This window comes from Vidua macroura, chromosome 1 (assembly GCF_024509145.1).
Source record: "Vidua macroura isolate BioBank_ID:100142 chromosome 1, ASM2450914v1, whole genome shotgun sequence".
Lineage (NCBI taxonomy): Eukaryota > Metazoa > Chordata > Aves > Passeriformes > Viduidae > Vidua > Vidua macroura.
The window spans coordinates 130,353,300-130,375,117 of NC_071571.1; the positions used below are offsets into that span (position 1 = coordinate 130,353,300).

Genomic DNA, 21,818 nt, shown 5'->3' on the forward strand with positions numbered 1-21,818 from the left:
CACAAGTCTGTGAGGAAAAAAGGCTGTGTATGATCTTGTCACAAAACTCAGTGAGAAGTGTTAAGCTTTTGACAGCTTACCTGTTTCTGCTTTGGAGACCTGATAAATTCTGTAAAATCAACTTAACTGTGGAAAGAAAATGAAACATAATTAATGGCTGATACCTGTACTTTGCTTTACACACTGTGCTACACTGCTGCAGCTCATCCATAGCAGTGGCTAATACTAAAGCCAAGCATGTTATGAACCCATGTGAAGAACTCCTTCCATGTTCCAAGATGCCATGCACCGCATCTGTTTTCATTTTAGAAGCAAAAGAAATTCAAAATTTAAGTTGACTTCTGGAAACGATGTAAATACGATGAGATTACTTGATCATCAGTTGTGCCACACTGAATTGTTGCAATGAAACAGACTGACAGTGTATCGAGGGAACAGTTCTCAACTGAGTTCTTGAAAGGTGCTTAGGTCCGTCTCAGGATTACACGACACATCCATTCTTCTGAAATCCACCTGGTTTCAAACTTCACAACAAGAGTATGCTACTCACCAGTCCAGCACTGCACTTTACATACACAGTGAAGCCCATCAAATGAGAGAGCAAAAATATCCAACATGGAGAAACTTCAGGAAGTACTTGAATTTACAAAGCCAACTTCAGTATTTTCCCTAAATCCTTACTCTACTGCCTTTCAAACATAAGAACAAGATATCCTGATTTTCAACATTTTCTAACATCACACAATAAATAGGACAATATTCTCAGAGCACAAGCCTCTGTAGCAAATGACTGCATCGCTTTAAAACAAACACAACAGCCCAGCACTCCAAGCATTTGAGAACACTCCTTCTACAAACCTTGCTCTATAAAGCACTAGATCCTGATGACGAGTTACTTATCAATAACCATTACTGTCACTCTACCTGAACACTGCAAAACAAGAGCAAAGCCCAAACTCTGTCACTAACAGACTCCACGTCACTTCTGGACCAGTACCCTGTAACCACAAGAAACTGAAAACAACTGCCCATTTAGAAACTTCACTAAAGACCATCTGTTTTCTGTACTTTTGTGGTGAGTCGACCCCAGTCAGCAGCCAAGCACCTACACAGCTGATTGTTCACTCCTCGTCCCCATCAGCAGGATGGGAAAGAACAAAGTCGACAAAACTTGTGGGTCAAGATAAAGACAGCTTCATCAGTGGAAAGAAAAACACCAAACAAAGGAAATCACTCACCACCTCCCACAGGCTGACTGATGTCCAGCCTTCCTCCAAATAACAACTGCCTTGGGAGCCAAGAAAAAGTCCTCCCAAAGAAACCAAAACCATTAAAATCCTTCTTCCTCCACCTCAGTTTTTGTTGCCCAGCATGATGTTACATGTCACAGACTGTCCCTCTGGTGAGTTTGGGTCAGCTGTCCCAGCCACGTTCCCTCCCAGCTTCTCACCTACTCTGAGCACACTCACTGCAGGAACAGAGTAGGGAAAATCGATAAAGCCTTGATACTGTGCAAGTGCTGTTCAGCCACAGCCAAAACACCGATGTGTTGTCAACATTCTTTTAGCCACAAATCCAAACTGAACTGTATGGGCTGCTGTGAAGAACGTTAACTCCATCCCAGCCAGACCCAGAACACTTTACAACGTGTCTTCTCAACAGATGCAATGACAGTGCCAAAAAAGCATGGAGAGAATTCAAGGGCAGAATTTTCATACAGCACCTTCATGTCTTGAAAAAGCAAATCCACTGCCCTGCTACTTCATGACGTATTTAATCTGTAGTACTTCTGGATTCACAACTCCGCTTTCTTATCCCAATTTTTAAACATCATTCATAACAGCTCTCCTCCATAATTCTTCGGTGATAAACACCAAGTTCTCCACGATGGACCAGGGATACAATACACAACCTTCAGTGGTGAAAACCAGACACAGTGGTCCCAGATCATAATGGGATCGCTAAGAAGTCCATAAACAAATACAAATTCAAATAATAGCTCTTACTGACTGTATAGTAAAGCATCAGACACGGATAGAAAGCACAGACAAGCCATCCAAATTTAAAGTGCATAACCAAAAAGAGTTGACTTGTCATGAAAAGTAAGAGCAATTAATTAACTGAACAAGGACTTCAGAGAGCAAGGATTTGGAGAATAAATAAACAACTTCATGCCACAGCTTAAAAACACAGAAGTGTACAGTTTTATGAAATTTTATATGTGAGAAAAATTGGCTAGAAAACAGTACAATACCTATTCTTCCACAGTCTCAGGAAATTCCAAACACTAAAGCCATTAAAATAATCCACAACTTGTAAACACGGTAGGAAACTAAATCTGTACTAGACTGGGATTTTTATCATAACACTGAAAGATTACACAGACTGTAAGCTAGAAAGAACGCTCACAGAAACATCCCGTCTACGAAACTGGACCAATATAAAATAAACAGCGGAACAGGGGAACGTTTCTTGTTTTGTAGTTCAAAATAAGCCTTAATAGAGGAAGCAGTCTGCTGCGAATAGCAGTTTTCACAGTGCTGAAGGAAAACATGAGTGAGCTCTGCAGCTGGGCCCGCTACACGGTCGAATGTAGCACGGAACCGCTTCCGAGCAAGTCGCCCCGCCGACACCAGCGCCGCTGGAGAGACCCGCGCGGGCGGCAGGGCCGGGAACGGCCGGGGGGGGACGGGGCGAGGGGAGCCACACGCGCTGCGCCCCGCCGGAGCCGCCGGTGCTCCGCCCCCACGAAGAAGCCTGTGTGCTTCCCGACACCGGGACAGGGCTGAGGGAAGCAAGGCGAACGGGGAATTGGGGTGGGAAGCCCTGGGACACGAGAAGGCCGGGGCACCCGGAGCGGCCGCGCACCCGTCCCGCGAGGGTCGGGTAACCGAGAACCGGCAAACTCTGCGGCGCCCTCGGCCACACGCCGCACCCCGGGGAGGCGTGCTCTGTCCCTCACGCCATCCATCCACACACCCACCGGACACGCCGCTCGGACGAGCCCCGCAGCTCCCGGGCCGGCTCCGCCAAGATGGCGCCGCCTCCACTGCCCCCCCCAACGCTGAGGGGAAGCTGCGCTGCGCGAGCGCGGACCTGCGCGCGCACCCTCTGGGCGGGCCGACTCCGCCCCCTCTGCTGCAGCGCGCGTGCGCAGGCCGCGCGCCCCATAGGCGCGCGGGCGCGAGCCGTGCCGTAGGCAGTGCGCATGCGCCCTCTGCCCCGGAGGCGGGTGTGCGGTCCCCTCTAAGCCGGTGTGAGGGAGCTGTGCAGTAACAGATCGATATGCTTGTAGATATGCACAGTGATAGACCTGTACGGCGATAGATCCCTGTTTGGAGATCGGTCACACGGTGACGGAGCGTCGCTGCCGCGCTGTGCTCAGGCTCGTTCCCGTCGGTGCCGGCGCGTGCCGAGCCTCAGGCACTGCTCACCGCTCTGTGGATACCGTGACACGACTTCTAACGCAGCCCGGGGCTGGCTCATGCCTGGGCTGGGAGAGGAAGGGAAGGCAGGGATGGAGGAATGGAGGAGAAGGGGGAAAGGTTCAAGATCAAGTAAAGGGAAGGGCAGAGGCAGAGTACTTTGGTTGTGCAAGTGAGGTATATTTATCCTAATGTTTATCCTACCTGCCTTCCCTGACTTTACGTTCTCCCTTGTCTTTTTATGCATATCCGCTACTTGTCTGCTCCATTTTACGTAGGAAAAGAACCCCTGTACTATTTATGGTAGATTCACCTAGCAATGTTGCCGACTTCAGGAGGTCTTTCAACACAGATAGTCATGTTTAGAAAAAAGACATTGTTTATTCTGTGCAACGTTCAAGGTGGAGGTTTCCGTATCAAGCACACTGGTAAAAAGTTACGTCTTTACACAGTCAAATTTACATGAACATGAGCCTGGAGACAGGTAATTTGATTTGAAAACATAAACTTAACCTTTTAACAGTTGTTGAGCCAACAAAATAAATCCAGTGAGAAATAAAACATGCTAATGTCGAAAATCATAAGTTAGGCAACTAGCACGCAGGAGAGGGACAATGAGAAATAACTAAAATCCAGGACATGGTGTCTTGCAAAGTTTTGGTAACATCTGAGGGAATGAGACAAAAGAGGCAGAAACATGCGCAGAAAGCATGAAGAACTTTACCGTGCGGGTGCACTGGAACAGGCTGCTCAGAGAGGTTGTGGCGTCTCCCTCACTGGAGATATTCAAGAACTCTCTGGTCACAGTGGTGCTGCCGTGTGCTCTGGGATGATCCTGCTTGAGCAGGGAGGTTGGACCAAGTGACCCACTGTGGCCCCTTCCAACCGGACTCATTCTGTGCTTCTGTGGGATGTGAACAAGACTGTGACAAAGGTGTAAAAGGTAAAGGGGAGTAACACTGGCTGAGCATCCATTGCTCTTGGCATTTTGTGTTTTCACCTTGTTACCACTTCCCTCTCTGGGGAGAAATTACAAACACGAGTTCCATTTGAATGATACACTGTGCATCAGTTCTAGAAACGAGGTATCGGAAAATGCAAACCGGGCCTCGGTGTCCTCTCCTTTCTCGCTCCCGGTCTCGCACAAGACGAACAAAACTCTCCGCAGCCCAAACACACAAACTCAAGCTAGTACACCCTCCCTCGCCCCGCCCTGCGGACGCTTCGCTTGTTGAGGCGGCGGGCCCCCGGCGCTCGCCGTACCGCGCGGCTCTGGCCAATCGGCGCGCGCGGGCGGGGCGCGGTGGCCATGGCGACGCGGGGCCGCGGGGCCGCCGCCGCCGCGCTGCTCATGGCGGTGTCGGCGGCGCTGCCCCCCGCCCGCGGCTTCTCCGTCCCGCTCCAGCGCCCCGCCGACTGCGGCGCCGACCACTACTTCGACAGCTCCCGCCTGGCCTGCGTGCCCTGCGGGGCCCACCAGCGGCAGAGCGCCGGCGGTGAGCGATGGGGGAGGCGAGGCTCGGGCGGCTCCGCGCTGAATCCGCCCCCAGCAGCGGGAGGTGCTTAGTCGGGGCTCAGGCTGTGGCGGTAAAACATTCGCCCTCCAGGAAAGCCGCGAAAGGACCAGGATCCAGTAAAGACCTGAGAGGCCCCAGCACAGCCGTGATGTATCAGAGATACACCTCAGAAAAATGACTTTCAGCCTTTTTCTAATAATCTTTTTTCCTCTCAAGCATTGTATTGTATTTGCATTTTCATCTGCAAAATTCTACAGGATCCCGAATTTATGTTCTCGAACACTTCTGTAACTTGAAACTCCTTGTTAGACTTGAATGTCTGAGATACCAAGTGTCTGAGATCCTCAGGCTGTGCCTGTGCTAGTCCAAGTTCCACACGGGAACTTGGAGCAGACACAGCACAGCCTGACAGTGCTAAATGGAAAATACAGATAGTTGGCTGCTTTCTTTAGGGCATAAGGAGGTATTAAGGGGTCCATCTTTCATAAAATACACCGTCCAACAAGAGTGAGAGTTCCCTGTTGTGTGTACAAATTTGAGACTAAGACCCAGCAGCATCTCCCTCCAGAGCTGGTAGTTCGGTTGGAAGCAGTGATGTGGAGGGCTGTGTTCACAGCTGCTGCGTGAAAGCTGCTCACCTTCTCCACCACCACCATGAATCCCATCGTTCACTTACTGGAAAAAAATACACTATTTGTTTTCAGATCCTGTGATAACGTGGCTGTCTAGATCCATAACTCCTTTTTAGGCTGAATCTTCCTTTAAATAAAGGGCTTCAAGGAGAGGAAAATTCCAAGGGGAGCTCAAGGGTTAATTTTTACCTGCAGATCTAACGGGAGCAGTGTAGGTAGGTGCTGCTCAGTGCTCTTTGCATCTTGACTGAATTCCACTTGTGATTGCCCATACACTCCTTGGCTAGCTCATCAGTCTGGATTCTGCTTTCAGGTGACATGCCTAAAAATCTAGGTATTGTCACTGTGAGTGTCACAACTCAAACTTTTCATTGATCTGATTCAGTTGGGCTTTTTCTTCTTTAGAATTAAGTAGAAATGTTTGATCACTTTGACAAATGTTTCTCTACAGCTGGTCTCATTAGAATGTACTTTAAAGTTATAAAACTTTCCACAGAATTTGACATTACTTTTGCCTGCACAGTTCAGTAAGCTTCAATGATTAAAAAAGGTTTATTAGTACATATAATTAATTTTGGTTTCTGGTATGTGTTTAAAAATACAGAGAGAAATTCATTACACTGAGACAGGAAAAGTTTCTAAAAAAAAAAAAAACATTGTTTAGCACTAGCAGATGGGCATTATACTGTGCCATGAAAATCATGTTTAATTTCATACAAAATGTTAAGTATGTTTTGTTCACTCAATGAAAACCATTCAATATAAACCTTGATCCCCATGCACAATTTTAAAAGTCTTGGGTTTAAAACAGCTTTTCATACAACAGTTATATTTTGAAAAACTTTTTCATAGGAACACATTTTGGTTCTAGGACTGACTTCAAATTGAAAAAATAAAACCTGCATACAAACATATAATGCTGGTGTTGTAGAGAGGAAAGGCTGTGGCAAGATTTAGATGGAGAGATTATATCTATTACAGACCAACTGGTAAAATTTGGTTTAATTAAAAAAACCACAAAATACAAGCTCTGGGTCCCTGTTCCACCCTGCTAGATCAGAGGCCTTGTAACATTCTCCTAAAACATCTGTGTGCAAACTGTAACATCAGCATTTTTTAAAAAGCAAGATGATTTTCATTCACATCTTACTCAAGTGTTTTATGTGTCTATCTAATAATCCATCTTGATCTCTTTAGAACAATAGTAGTTGTTCTTAGTATTCTGTTACAACCAGTCAGTTCTATGTAGACTAAAAGTGCATTTGTTTTTTTTTTTCTTCAGGTAGTTCCTGTGAATGTGAGCCAGGATACAGGATGGTTTCTAGTAATGGTGGGTTCTCTGTTACTTGTGAAAAATGCCCCGAAAATATGGTAAGTATTGAATGTTTCATGTTTGATAGAATACAAATGGTAACCATTATGGGATTTTTAATTTTAAATTTTATCCTGACTGTAAGTTATTTTTCATTAATTTAAAATATTTTTGCATAATAGTCTTTGATTGGGAATTTTTAAGACCATGCTAATATGTAGTATTTTTTTTCAATTTAGAGTTGTCCATTTCTATTATTTTATAGGCTTATTTTCATTACAAATTTGACCCCACAAACAGAATAAGAATTTTTTTAAGCGTTTAAGTTCCTTCCACTGCTTTTCTTCTCTGCTTTGTTCTTGTCCAGAGAGCACAACTCTATACCATGTTAAAGATGCTTTTCAGCTCATAGGTATCTTAACTGATTATTTATCTAAATTCTATTGTAATATTTAGGCTGTATCTTCATAATCCACAATATTTCATCTTCTTACTTTGAAATGAGCTGCTCCTACTATGTTATTTTAATTATAATTACAGTTTGATCAGTTCTTCTGACATTTCTTGACAAATTAAGTTATAATTTTGTGTCATAATCTCAGCATTGATCCAGAGACAGCAGGCTAAACTAGATTTTTCCCACTATAGTAAGCAAATAAATGTATTTTTCCATCAAATCAACTTTTGAGGGTGAAGCCTTCCTGAATACTTTTTTCTCTTCAATAGCTATAGAAGAACTCTCAGGAGAAGAGCTTACTTGTCTGAGTTAGGTGTTCAGTGGCTAATGGGCTATGTAGGTAACCTCCCTTTTCTTTCCATCTTCTTGCTGTGTTAGACAAAGACTTTAGCACATATCCTTTTGTGTTGTGATCTTTTGCTGTTTTTTCCTCTTCCCAATGAGGCATGGTAGCATTTGCCTTTGATCTGCTGCCAAGGCTTTTGCAAAGATAAAATTATCATAGTGGAGAAGGGAGTAACATCAGTAGCACTTGAGGATGAGCAGTTGTCTTCATTTTCCTCAGTGTTTTTTATCTGTAATGCAGTTACTTCATGGTATAAAATCAGTATGGATGTGAACTGTCTGGGTAGGTACAAAATTCCAAACAATTATATAAGCTGTTTCACTTAGAACTCTTCCATTTCCATTACTTCTGTATATTTATATGCAATTGCAGTATGCAATTTATATGCAAAATGTCTATGTATGCATTATTATGTTTATTCAATGTATCTCTTTTTAAACATTCTACTTTTAATTTTCCCTGAAGGATGTAAGCTAACAGGTTTGGAAGAGCTTAACTTTTTTTTGTGTGTCTGCTAGAAATTGCTTTTGCCAGATTGTTTAGCCTTTTTTTATCTTTAAAAGCTTCATGAATGTTTTATCTGAATACATTTTCTAGTAACTAAAGGCTGGATAAGGCATTCTTCACAGATATTGGGTGAACTTTATATGTTTTTTTGAAATTCTAATAGTTTTCTATTTTATTTTAGAGTGGAGTTACTCAAGATGGATGGAATTGTATTACTTGCCCCAAAGGCCTGACTTCAAAAGGAAATTGTAAATGCCCCAATAATGAAATACTAGGTAAAAAATGTATGCCAATTATGAGATGATAGCAGTTGTTTTAGATACTTGAGTTTACTAAGATATACTCTTCTGTTCAATAAGAAAGAAAATTTTACATGTTTTCATATCTAATGTAAAAATTCAACATTGCTCTTGATCTCAATTGTCGTGAAAGACAACAGATAAATCTGTACCACTGCTCATTGCAATAAAAACTATTAGGCAAACATTCCATAAATGAATACTGCTGTATCACTTCCTTCAAGGTCTTTGGCAATGGATGGAGTCATTAAAGTTGGAATAAAAACAATGTCAATATAGACTATAAAAACATTACAATGTTTTGAAGTATAAAGAGCAGAAAGGGAATTATACCTACATGAGTAGGTGGAAGAGAACAGGCTGAGCAAATCAAGCAAATGGCTGTGCATTAGTGTCAGTGGATTTCATGCCTCCCTGAGACACTTGTACCTGTGACTTTTTGAGATGTGCTTCCCTATACCCGTGCTTCTTACTTGATGCTCTCTAGTAGTTGCAGATGATTTTCAGTAGACAGAAAAATAATGTTAAATTTAGTGTTTGTGTTAAATGGATTTTTTCATATTTTGCATAGTAGAAACATAAGAGCAAAGTAGAGTTTTCATCAGTGATGTAAAACATAAAAACTCTTGGAACCTCTAATTTTCCTTATTTTCAAAGACATGAGGCCTTTGTTTGAATCTTATTCAGAATAAATAACAGGAACATTTCATGTCTAGGAAACTAGACATGAAATGTTGCATTTCTCATTTAAAACTAAACTGCATGTGCACAGCTATAAACAGTGTACACATACACGAATGTGCATTTGTAGTGGATATTATTTGCATGTTGTGCTCTTGATTTTTTCAAAATAAACTCTGAATTTATTTTAGATTTGCACAGATGCTGAATTTTTTCACATTTATCTTGAACTGTGTGACACTTTGCATCAGGCAGTTTTAGCACAGTTGCTTTTCTTTTCTGCTTAGTGGAAAGAAGCGTTGCTGGTGTTTTGCTTAGTGAAGCATTGTGCGTACGTTGTAATGGAAGTGAGCAGTCCTTCTCTGCCTCAGATGCATCAGGAAGCAGGTGGGTGCTCTTTGCCTTTTGTGATGATAAATTTGAACATGTCATGCTATTTTAAATGGAATATTCCTGAGGAACAGACTGTATCTTTGGGATGACAGTTTTCAAGGCAGGCAATTGTAAATCCTCAACCCTGTATCAAATCCATCATGTTTTGTGCTCACTGAAGTCCTTATATAGACAGCAGCTTGTTTTTTTTGACTTGCTTTAGTGTGACTAAAAAGCAGGCTTTGGATTGGAGACAGAAGAGAATTCCTATTCTGATAAACTATTATTTGATTTATTTTCTACTTCACTGATAGTAGAAACAAATCAGTAATAACTTTTGAATTTCAGTTCAAACTAGTGAAGTTCCTGATGCTGTTCCCGGGCAAGCTATGTAATCAACTTTCTCTGAGGACTAAATATCATACTTAACTATATTTTAAGTGCATTCTTCATCTTTGTGATCTATAGGTGTGTAAGATGTCAAAAGACATTCATCCAAGTAAGCAAGTCTTGTGACTGCAACAGCCCAAACATTCTAGTAAGTAGAAAAATGGTTATTGTATTGAAGTTCAGAAAAAGAAGAGTTATTTTGACAAGTGCATTAATATCTTATTAATATTTTTTTATTCTTTTATTTCTTTCAGACTGGGGGGTTGTGTTTCTTGGCTCGTGAAGGCTTACCCCCAAAGGGAGTTGCAGCTGTTCGTTTTGCACAGCTAGTAAGTGTATTTATTCTAAAACACTTTCAAGCTTTCTCATTGTTTACTCTCAGTATTTCAAATCCCAATTTTTTTGTCTGATCCCAGTGATTGTAAGGTCATTTGCATCAAGATAGAGTGCAGGTATGGACATCAAGTAAGCATTGTTATAATGGAGTAAGCTTTTAAAAATTCATGCTGTTTTGGAAACTGAAAAAGGGAAGTCGTTTACATGACTTTAGTATCAAAACAAGTAGAATGCGACCTTTTGTATTAATTGTGTGCATTTAAAGCACACTCTTGTATCACAAAAACATGCTGAAGAATCCATGAGTGCTTCTGGGCTTTTTTACTACATAAAATTTGTATTTGTGTAAAACATTTAAAAAAAATATAAGGCTTGAGTTTACTGCTTGATCTTAGAGCTTGTAGAAGAAGATGGGCACCTATAAAGTTTGAGATTGTGTATGAAATTGCTGAAATCCTTGAATTGGCTAATGAATGAAAGTATGTTCTATTGAGAAGATTGAAGGGGATTGCATTGTTTTAGCTAGTGAACTTTCATGAATTGTGAAATCTGCTCGAAGTTATTAGGACCATTTTCCAAGTAGTTTTGAATTCAGGAAATGCTGTGTGGCTAAGAAATTATTTTGCTCCTAAATGAACTGATGTTATAAGCTGCCACTTAAAAGAAAGTGAAAAGCAGTCTTCAGTTTTTCTGATATGAAACATTCATTTGCTCCCTGAAAATTCTGTCTTCCGAGTAATATTTTTTTGAAAATATGACTTTTCAGTTTCTTACAGTATATATGAATGCTGTGTGTAGTTCAAATGTGAGTAGTTATAAAAAAGGGGTTGTGAAGTAATTAATTTGGCAAATTTAGTCCTGAGTTAGATTTTCCATCCAGTCAACATCTTACTCTTGAAATTGTTACTACTTCCGTTGTGTGGTAAAGAAACTTCTGCATCACAGAATACATATTCAAAGCTTAAATATTTCAGCTCTTGTCCTGTATACTTTGTCTAATTTAGTGAAGTGAAAGAAATTATTGCTTTATGGTTGTGTTTTGAACTGATATTGTTAGACTGAGATATTTACAACGGACAGAAAGCTCTTAGAAAAAAAATAAGTAGCATCTTTTAGTTGACATAATTTTCCAGATTGTTACATTATGAATGAGTTGTTGTGAGCAAAGACAATGAAAAAGCTCCTTATTTACAGCGTATAACATTGGCATCAGCATGGTTTCTGAAAAACCTTCAGTCCTCAGCCTTTGCCTGTTGGGTGAGTTTCATTAATGTTTGCAGTTTGTTTTTTTATACAGAATGGTACTCTATAAAAGCATGTCACTTTTATATTTGGAAGTTACCTTGCTTATTTTTAAAGAATTTTAATTTGAGCTAAGAATAGAAAAGAAATAACTATATATACAGAATGCTTAGAAATACTAGGGCTAGTCAATGTTAATGCAAGTCTATAGCATTGGAATTTTCACAAGATGAATAGTGTTAAAGAAAAAAATCCTTCAATATTCAGTAGTATGTGACTTACTGTCCATATATTTGAATATAGATGAGAATATCCAGTAAGGGATCACTCAGAAAATTAACTTCTTACATATCCAGTATTTACTGGCACCTGTTCTTTACCTCTTAGTTGATTTTCAATTATTCATAACCATGAAACCACCTTTTTTAGCTTTGCTTTGCTTTCTGTATGCAAGTGTTATTTACCATTATGTTGCTCTGGGTGACAGTAACCTTGGGTGAAAGAGTGGCTACAGCAACAGAGTCACGGACACTTGTGAAGGACATGTGCCTCTGCCTCTCTTTTACCAGCTCTGTTATCACACATTCTCATTTTCCTTCTGTATTGTTCTCCTGAAGATCAGATTTTAACTTCTCAGATTCTACTTTTTGTCCCTCTCCGTCACAACTCAAAGGATTACCTGGTCTAAAGTCTCTAAAGATCACAATAAGGATTTGCAGTATTCCGTAATACACGAGCACATGGAGTCTTTATTTCCTACATTTTTTTATTAGACATTACTGCAAGTTATTACTGGTAAAGTAAGTATAGTTAGGATTGGTAAAGCAAGTGTATATGTGTACTGCAGTTAGTAGCAGCAGTCAATAGTAGCAGCAGGCATACATTTCAATATTACAAGTTGCTACAAAATGATCACTAGGAAAGCAGCAAAGGCACTTATGATGAATTACCCGTATTTGTGTGTATTATTCCAAATAGTACCAGTACAGTACTCAAGAAACCACTCCCAGGAGTGAGGCCTCAAAACTGATGACAGATGAAGTTTCACCTCAAAGATTATCAACATTGCAGAATCTGGAGGCAGTTAGGCATCCCTAGTCTGCTAACTTGCCTAGGAGAGCTCATAGAAAAGTTTGTCTACTTTTCTATGAACCTCCTCTGTGTGTAGAGACTGAGAGAGAGAGATGAGAGGCAGGGACAGATTCACTCTCCATTTTGGGTAAAAAGTAATTTTTATATCAGAGACAAATAAGGTGGTGTAGGGCAGCACCACCTGAAGCAGCCAATAGATGACAACATTTTATATCTCAGGCCAGTCTTTGTTTTTTTCAGACTGTGTTTCTACTTTTTCATGTACAACCATCAATAGCAGTTGCCTATTCCTACTCTTTTGGAATGTTTTCCCTCTTCTAAACCCTCACTCTCGTCTAGACTCTTTTCATCTTCCCAGATGGTAGGTTGCTGTTACAATTCCTTGGGTTTGTGCTTATTGATGGTATCTCAGCGAGCTCTGAAGTTCAGGTACTCAGCTGCAACGATGTTTCAGACTCCCAGGCCATGTTCCCAGGTTGGCAGGTGGTGTTTTATCAGTCAGTATTTCAGCAGACTTTTGTTCAGAATTTTCCCAGATCACCTTTGCAGCTGTTCCTATCACCATCTCATACACACAGCTTTGAGATGTATTCTCCCACCGGTCCCATTCTTTATCACTGACAACAGTTTATCCTGTTTGTCTGCCTCAGCCTGCTCAGCCATTCAGAGGTGCTGCCTGCCTGTGATGAGCAGCTGCTGGTCTGATGCACACAAATGGGGGTAAGGAGGTGGCAAGTTAATACCAGTGCAATGACCCCTGCACACAGGTGCCAGGTGTCACCTCTGCTTACTGCTTGGCACTGGTGTGTTTACCAAAATTGAACAAGGTACATGAAGCTGAAGAGAAAATACTACAGGCATCTATAGTTGTCAGTTTTAGGTCTTTGAAGGAGTAATCTTTGCCATACAGTCTAAGCGGTATTATATATTTTGATTCTTACTTTGTTTTCTAAGTGCAGATTTTGACATTTCTGTCACTTTTTACCATCTAGCAGATGCAACTAAAATAAGCTGAAAAAGTGAGAGTATTGATTTCATGCTGCCATCTGCAGATCTATAAAAATATGGTACCTGAATATGTGGAAGAAAATAGTAGGTGTTGACAAAATGAAATTACTTTCAAGTGAACACAAAGGTTTAGGAATGGCTTCTTAAAAATAACATTAATTTTATGACTACCTCACAAAAGGGAGGGAAATTAAATACTTCTTTTCTGCTTTCTTGTGTTTCTCCACTGCAGTTGTACTCTAATCTAACAGCATGCCAAGCTCTTGGAAATATGTGTGTGATGAATATGAACTCATTGAGTACTTCAAGTACTGATGCCTGTGGTTTGTTTCAGTATATTTTTGTCAGTACAGCAAGGGTAGGCATCATTCATTCAATACCCTACTGGTAAGTTGCCTTTTCCATAACTTTTGGTCTTTAATAGCTTTGTATGGAAATTATTATTCTAAATGTTCTTAGATGAAAAATATTATGTTTCTTTATAGAAAACATTGTAATTCTTTTCAGGAGGCATAATCTTCCATGGCTGTATTATGGTGACCAACCAGGATTAGCATCCCAAGTGCTTGAGAAAAATCATTTTCCTACAACCTTCACTTTTAAGGGAACAGATAAGGTAGGTATTGGGTAGTAGACATAGGGAAGCATCCATTAGGAAGAGGACATAATCACCTAAAATGTTTAGATTTATTATAGATGTGACTCTACTAAAGGTAAATTTTAGTAAAGGTAAATTTTAGGCAGTTAGTATAACAAAACTCAGTGTGAGATCTTATGGAAGAAGAAAGTGATATTTATCTAAAATAATATCTAGTCTCTTCCTTTGCTTACACTTTTATACCCACATTCTCATAAGGCCAAGATGTGCTTGCCTGTGTGGTCTGACCAGGGCACAGGGAACAAAGGATGCCAGCTTTTAAGTGTTCATTGTGTCCCCAAGGATCTGGATTGGCAGTGGTAAACTAGTAATTAGGCAAATGTTTTAGGCATCTTAAGAGTTCATAGTTGTTTTGACACTGTCTTTTGCTTCAGAGTCTTGTTTACTTCCATCTTCATAAATCTGAGGCAAAGTTGATCTTTGTCTTTTTTTTAAATATGTACATCCTTTTGTCAGATTTCATGGTGAACTGATGTGAAAAAGAGGGGTAAATGTGATGTGCTGTATCTTTACTGCCACCCTCCCAGTGTGCCAGAGTGCTGGGTCTTTTGCTGACAAGTTGTCTGTGCCAGGTTTTATCACAACCCATTTATCAGCTCTGTAGCTGAGAACAGTGTTCTCCATCCCTGTTATGTGGTGGCAACACTTGCTGTTGCTTACACACACATTTCTCCCCTACTCAATTTATTTGTAATATTTCTGTTACAAATCTCTACAAGCTGATTGTATCAGAGATGGATTCAGTGTATTACTCCAGCCTTTTCCTCTTACTGCAGTGAATTATGGAAAAAAAAGAGGTGAGAAAAAAAATGTTAACAAAGCCAGATATCCATCCCTGGGAGGGATGAACTGCTTAAGTAGTTTGTTAATTGGCACATTTTTATGAAGAAATCAGATAGTAAATCAAACAGTGACTTATTTTTCCAAATTAATTGTAAAATAGCATAACTGAAATAGGTTATTCAAGTTCAGCTAATCACAGTAAATAGTACTAGTGATAACCTATTTGTCAGTTTATCTAGAGTTTTCTTATTGACTCAAAAATAAAATTTTTATGCCTTTTTCAGCCATATTCTACAAGGCTATGTTTTAAATTTAACAATGTTGCAATGTAGCAGTTGTTTTAGTAACTAAAATACTTGTTGTTCCTCCTAACACTGAAGCTCCTGGAAGCCCTCTAGATTCCAGCATTGTATACATTAGAAATCTGCATAGATTCCTGGTTAAGTTAGGGCGTGTCTATGTATGTAGAAGTTCCTTTGGAATTTTTATCATGTCACCAGTGAAGCTGTAGAAGAATGGTATCTTTTTGTAAAAAAAGTAAACTACCAAACCCAAAATTAAAAACAAAATCAGAAGGGCAAAAAAATTAAGGATTGTGCTGAAAGTTTTAGGAAACATAAACAATTAGACAGCAGTCTCTAAAATGTGTATGTCCACTTCAGGGCAGTTCCAGTGGTCTTTATCTTTTTTTCATCAACAGGATGTAAAGCTGAAATTTATTGCAGCCTCGTTTGATGCAGCAGGAAACTTTCTTAAGTGGCAAAGTTTGGAAGGAGGTCTCTTACAGGTATGTTTCATTATAGTTATCTTCTCTTGATAAACAAAATGTTCTGAGTGCCTTTAGCCAAATCAAGAGAAAAGCCAAGAGTTTGGTTATTACACTAATGATGGTTCATAACTGTAGAGCTAGGTTAGGGAAAATAGCCCTTCATTCTTGCTCACAATGATCTCTACAAAATCAGAAGTATAAATTCATCAACACTGCCTTCATCCTTTGGACCAGTATAAATTTGGCATATTGGAAAGCTCTGCAAAATAGTGTTAATCATTTAGAACCAGTTATCCCTGTCTTCCATTCAGCATAGTTGCTCATGTGTAGTTTCTTATTAAACCTCTTTTTCTTGTTGAGAAAAGTGTATTCTTTGGCTCTGTGTCCACATGTGTTTATAGATGATGCTATCCCTATTAGATGCTGTCAACTATTTGCACACATCATGGGGGTGACAATCAAATCAGTGGTTACGTCACTGGCAAGGGAGGTAGGAAAGCTGATCTACACCATTTTCTTTGCATTGTCTTGGGATTTTTTTGCTTGCTTATTTATTTTTGTTTTAAATATAAAATGCACACTATGACCAGCATGTGCCTTTTTCATAACAGAAAGTTACAAATACATGGTGGGAGACTTTACATAGAAAGGGGGAATACTGGCTGGAAGTACCCTTGGACACTACACCCTCAGATTTCAGGGACACAGACATTCTACTTCAGCAGTACCACACTGTGTAGTTAGGCTGTGAAAAATGCAAGTAAGCAGCAGTTAGAAAATGCAATAGTAATTAGTCTATCAGAGAGAACAGTGGGCAGCTGCAACATGTTACACAATAGAATTTGTTTAGCAGTCCAGTGATGATCTAGGCACTCTCAGTATTTTCCTAGACAAACAATAAGAACACTAGCAAGGACAATTGGGAATTGTTGGTTCCTTTTCTGTTGGAGCACATCACTTCAAACATTTCTGTGTCTACAGAAGAGCAGCTGACATTCAGTATTTACTTTGTTATTGCCTCAGGATGAGCCATCTTGTGTCTGTGTCTCCAGTTTTAAGGAAAACTAGTGTTTAAGAGAACAGGTTACCTAAGACAGTCACTATGCATAGAAAATTATATATTCTGACATGTAAGTTTAGGTTTATGGGGCACATTTATTTTCTAGGGTGAACCTTTTAACAGCTATCAAGAGCCAATGGGAAAGGAATAGCTTTTCAATTCAAAGCCTCCTTTAATGCAATAGATTCTGCATGATGATAAGACATCACAATGCTAAAGTGGTCTTAATGCATAATTGTAGCAACTCCCAGAATTTCAGTTTCACACTAATAGAATTGTGTTTTATGCAAATTTAGACTTCATTCTCATTTGGGAAAATGGCTCTGGCCTCCATGTTAGACTTTGGACCATTTTTTTCTGGATTCAGCTGAATCTGCTGTTCTTTGCTGAAAATTATAAGTGTTGTATTAAAAAAAGAAAAAAAATATTACTTGCTATGACTATGATTCTCTAAGAATGCCAGCTTAAGAGAAACCAGGCTTTATGAATGTGGACTTCTTTTCTTATGGGATTCTTGAATTTAGCAGAAGCCTCTGATTGAGCTTGAGGCAGTACAGTGCATTGAACATTCAGTCCATAGAAAGATTATTCTTGCCAGTTTGGATGCTGCTGTCCACAGATTTCAGTGATGGAACTGAAAAATACTATGCAAGTATGAATAAGCTAAACTATCATTTTAAGCTCACCAGTGTTAGTGAAACAAATAATTGTGTTTACCCCAAAATAAATCCTTCTCTTATTAAAAAATAGAAAAATACCTTTTGTGAGAACTCTTATTACATAAGTGCTTGCATTTTTCACATGAGAAGACAATACCTTTGAATTAACCGAATTATAATTATGTTTTATTCAGCTTTGTCCTGATACCCAAACTAAGTTGAATGCAGCTTATGTTTTTGGAACAACTTATCAACAAAATGTAAGTAAGATATAAAATGCTATTTTCAAATTTGAATTAAGCTGCCTTATATGTCATTAGTTATTCAGTGCATATTGAAGAACCTCTGGAGTTTAGGCATAGGCTGCAACACGGAGTTCTTTCTTGGGAAATTGAATGAAATAAGTGTAGGGTTTTTTAAATTATTTAACTACATCACAAAACTTTTTTACTACATAGCATAATCTCAATAAATTAAACTGGCATTTGTATTTGTGAGGTTGCTGATATAGCAGTGGAAGAACACAGTGCCTGAATTATGACAGCCATATGTTTTGTATCATATCTCCTAAGTTTCCTACCATCATCTTTGGCCAGTTTTCATATGGAAAGAAGGCAAATCCAGTCATGCTATGCCTGAATATTGTTCCCATTTACTCTTTATAGTATGCCCTGATTTTAGTGAATTCAGTGAAGATATTGAAAATGAATTTTAATTGAGCAGATTACTTATCAGAGAAAAGAGAATCTTTACCTGTCTTAACTATGAAAAAACACTGTTGGGGTTTTCACACTTTACTAAACACCAGGAAAGGAAGAGGGAATAGAACATTAAATTATGTCAGCTGCAGAAATGGGTCTGCCAGTGATAAAGCATCATTAATTTTTGTCACTTAATATGTTAGATGGGTAGCTGGTAGTCTCTTTGGCAATGGAGTGGAGAAAGAAACATCTTTATAATCACAGCATCTCATACCTATATATTGGTATTGTTTATTAATTCATTGAACACTGAAAACCATTCCCCACATCATGTGTTGAAGTGTAAAAATACAAAACTATGGCTGCTATTTAAAGGTGGTGTGAAAGTCTTGGAAAGTCATAGCTGTCAAAGCTTACTCTGGGAAATTTAAAGTGTTTACCAAATAACATTGGCAAATATTTGTTAAATATTTTTATTTATCAAGATATTTAACAATATCTTTCATATTGTTTAGTGTTGTTTAATCCATATTTCAGTATTTCAGACAGAACGAAAACATGTTGTATTTAGGATTATTGAACTAGTTGAGTATGGGGCTCTTTTTCTTTTTAAAATCTTGAGTATTTGATACTCATTCTGTATTACCTGTATTAATAACAGTTAATATTGTTGGGTTTTGAATAGATACATCAGTAACTTACTGAGTATTTTTAATATAATTTTTGTCCATTGTATGCATTACTGTTTTTTCCCCTTTGGAAAGGGCTTTGGAGGCTTCAGAGAAAACAGAGCTGACAAATTATATGAGTATTTTAAATGCATGGTTGTTCACATTTGCAAAAAGTTACCTGCTTTCACGTCTTACCTTCTTTGCACAATCACAGAGTGGTTGAGGTAGTCAGGGACCTCAGGAGGCTGTCTTGTCCACAAGACAGGCAGGGCCATGTAGAGCAGGTTGCCTAGGACCATATCCACATGGGTTTTGATCTCCAGGGAGTGAGACTCCAGCCTCCCTGGGTAACCTGTGTCAGTGAAAACCTGTCTTCTGATGCTCAGAGGGAACCTCCTATTTCAGTTTATGCCCATTGCCTCTGGTCTTATCACTGGGCACTGCTGAAAAGAGCCTGACTCTGTCTCGTACACCCTCCCTTGACAATATTTGTACACAGTCATAAGATCCCCCTGAGCCTTCTTAACCTCCAGGCACAAGAGTCTCAGCTCTTCTCTGTAGCAGAGATGCTTCAATCTCTTCCTCACCATACTGGCCTGTGCTGGACTGTATCAAGTAGCCTAATTTCTCTCTTATACTGGTGGGCCCAGAACCAGATTTCACGACTTCAGCATTTATGTTTCTTGACTTTAATATTTATGCTGTTTCAGATTTTATGTCTGTGAGGTTTGCTAGGATATTTTTTCCAAATCTGTTGAAAAATTTTAAGAGCTTCATTCTCCACATTAGACATTCCAGTTAATTGCAATCATTTCCAAGAAGTTTACATAAAATCATTAGTACTTTGTAATTGCTTGCAGATAGCTGGAATGCCTTGTCTATCGGTACTTCATTAAAGCATTTGACACAATTTCTCACAGCATTCTCAAGAAACTCTCTGCTCGTGGTTTGGACAGGTGTCCTCTTAATGGGATAAAAAAGTGGCTGTAGGGAAGGAATCCACAGCTTGACAAACTAACTAAATGGTTAAAGTGATCTTTTAATATTCACTTTTTTTCTTGTAGTGCAAAATTTCAGTTTCTAAGATTTTATTGGACTTTGCTAATCCAGTCTTTTATGACCTGTTCCTTGAATATAATGGTGGCAATGGACAGCAACATCTTTGGGCTGTGCCAGTTTTAAATTTGAATCTTCAATACAATGAAAAGTTTGTTAATCAAGGTAAGATGGTGATAGTAAGATCTCTATGAATTTAAACCATCTGAAAACTTCAAATAGAAATAATCTATGTTAACTACTGTGACTGTGTTGTGTTTAAAGATACCACAACGTATCATAACTTGTTTCCATTTTAAAAATGTAGTATTTGTGGGCAAGTTCTGACAGTTTAAGTGCAAGCTTTGGTTGCATACACCATTCCAATCAGTAATATGCACAAATAAAATAATCTCATTTCATTATATATTTGTATAAGTTGAAAATAAATAATTTGAAATCCTCATTAGTTACTATGTGTTATGCAGTTATATATGTTGTTTCTAATACATTCTTTTTGTGTGTTGAATAATGTGTGTGTGAAACTGTCATGTTTTCTAGGCAGTAATATGAACAACTGGCTTTTGACTCGTCGATTTTTTTTGGTGGATGCACTCAGCGGAAAAGAGGACGACTTGGGAAAACCACCAAGGGTAATTCGGATTGCTAGCAAAATAACAATAAGGTGATTAACTCATATAATATATAGAACATAGGAAATAAAGTCAATGTTGTACAGTCTGCATTTTATTGTCTTAAAGTTTGTTTGTTATGTATGTTTTAATATGTAATATGTGCTGCTTTTTCTGTTGCATATTTGGGAATGGAATGAAACTCCATAGGTTGTTCTGATGAGTTAAATAAAACAACATTGACTTGTGAGAATTAAAATCACCATGATTCCCTTCCAGGTACAAGGATCAGACCATGTTGGCATAATGCAAGTTAGCAGGTATTCAGTCACCTCTTAGAAGCAAGTGTTGTCTGGAAAGGCCTAAAAACTCCTCTGTTAATTCTTTTTCAGTATGTGTGTTGCTGACTATACAATGATCTTATTTCATACTCCATATTCTTTTTTACAGTATTTTTTCTAACCCATTGCCTATTCTGTTATACAATCCAGAATAGGCTTGTAGTCATTTAACTAAAATTGTGAGACTGCCTGTTAGGGCCATTACTGATTGCTCATCTCAGCTGGAATATATTTTGGAAGAAACTTTTTTTCTCCTTCTTTATGTGATGTCCTCCTGTAAGATGCAGACAGGTAAAGATTGATTCAGATATTTTCAGTAAACATTCCTTCCCATGATTTTTTAAATATATTTCTGTACCTGCCTTTGTACACTCCAGTTGTATTTTTAAAATGTGAAGTGCCATGTCATTGGGTTAGAACTTCACATTTTATTGCTCAGGTTGTTCTGTTCATTTAGTATTTGCTTGTAAGTTTCAATGATTGCTTCCCAAGCACTCCTCCAGTTTAAAATTCATACTCTCTATTTCTGCAGTATCCGTCTGGTATCCCATACACAAAGAGGAACCATCTACCCTCCTCTAATTACTGTTGCTTATACAGATGTGCTTATCCAAAACCCTGAAACCCAGAGTGTGATGGTGAGATCTTTGTGCTACCTTAATTATACTTTTAGTTCTGTTGGAATTCCAGGTTTTGGTAGAGAGTTATAAAAATATAATAAGCAGTTTCTAGTTCTGATGAGTTTTGAATTTACAAGTTTTCACTAAAACCTTTTAAAACAAATCAGTTGAAAGTATTCTCTTTTCAGTTTATCTTCAGTCTTTTTTAACTTAAAACACTTGGAATTTGAAATTTGTTTTATAATGCTAAATAAGGCTACAGTTCAAATAAAA

General features: G+C 38.9%; 2 protein-coding genes across 9 annotated transcripts in view; one reads left to right on the top strand and one right to left on the bottom strand.

Annotated features, from left to right (window-relative positions):
• Window positions 1-3,087, bottom strand: part of RBM12B (RNA binding motif protein 12B) — a 6,200-nt gene extending 3,113 nt beyond the window's left edge. Inside the window, exons 1-2 of one of the 8 annotated variants that reach the window (XM_053983507.1) lie at window positions 2,984-3,087; window positions 81-126 (exon numbers count right to left, since the gene is read on the bottom strand). The gene's annotated coding sequence lies outside the window, so the exon portion shown is untranslated. Of the gene's footprint in view, window positions 1-80; window positions 2,950-2,983 lie in introns of those variants that run through there. The other 7 variants (XM_053983519.1, XM_053983497.1, XM_053983487.1 and 4 more) reach the window with 7 other exon arrangements.
• Window positions 3,088-4,734: 1,647 nt separating this feature from the next.
• The window catches only part of TMEM67 (transmembrane protein 67), a 30,998-nt gene continuing 13,914 nt past the window's right edge, over window positions 4,735-21,818 (top strand). The window contains exons 1-14 of the mRNA XM_053983444.1: window positions 4,735-4,921; window positions 6,857-6,945; window positions 8,378-8,471; window positions 9,464-9,563; window positions 10,017-10,086; window positions 10,193-10,267; window positions 11,469-11,531; window positions 13,849-14,003; window positions 14,124-14,232; window positions 15,758-15,844; window positions 17,740-17,805; window positions 19,982-20,138; window positions 20,514-20,637; window positions 21,458-21,563. Of these exons, the coding sequence (XP_053839419.1) occupies window positions 4,735-4,921; window positions 6,857-6,945; window positions 8,378-8,471; window positions 9,464-9,563; window positions 10,017-10,086; window positions 10,193-10,267; window positions 11,469-11,531; window positions 13,849-14,003; window positions 14,124-14,232; window positions 15,758-15,844; window positions 17,740-17,805; window positions 19,982-20,138; window positions 20,514-20,637; window positions 21,458-21,563 (1,482 nt within the window). The remainder of the gene's footprint in view (window positions 4,922-6,856; window positions 6,946-8,377; window positions 8,472-9,463; window positions 9,564-10,016; window positions 10,087-10,192; window positions 10,268-11,468; window positions 11,532-13,848; window positions 14,004-14,123; window positions 14,233-15,757; window positions 15,845-17,739; window positions 17,806-19,981; window positions 20,139-20,513; window positions 20,638-21,457; window positions 21,564-21,818) is intronic.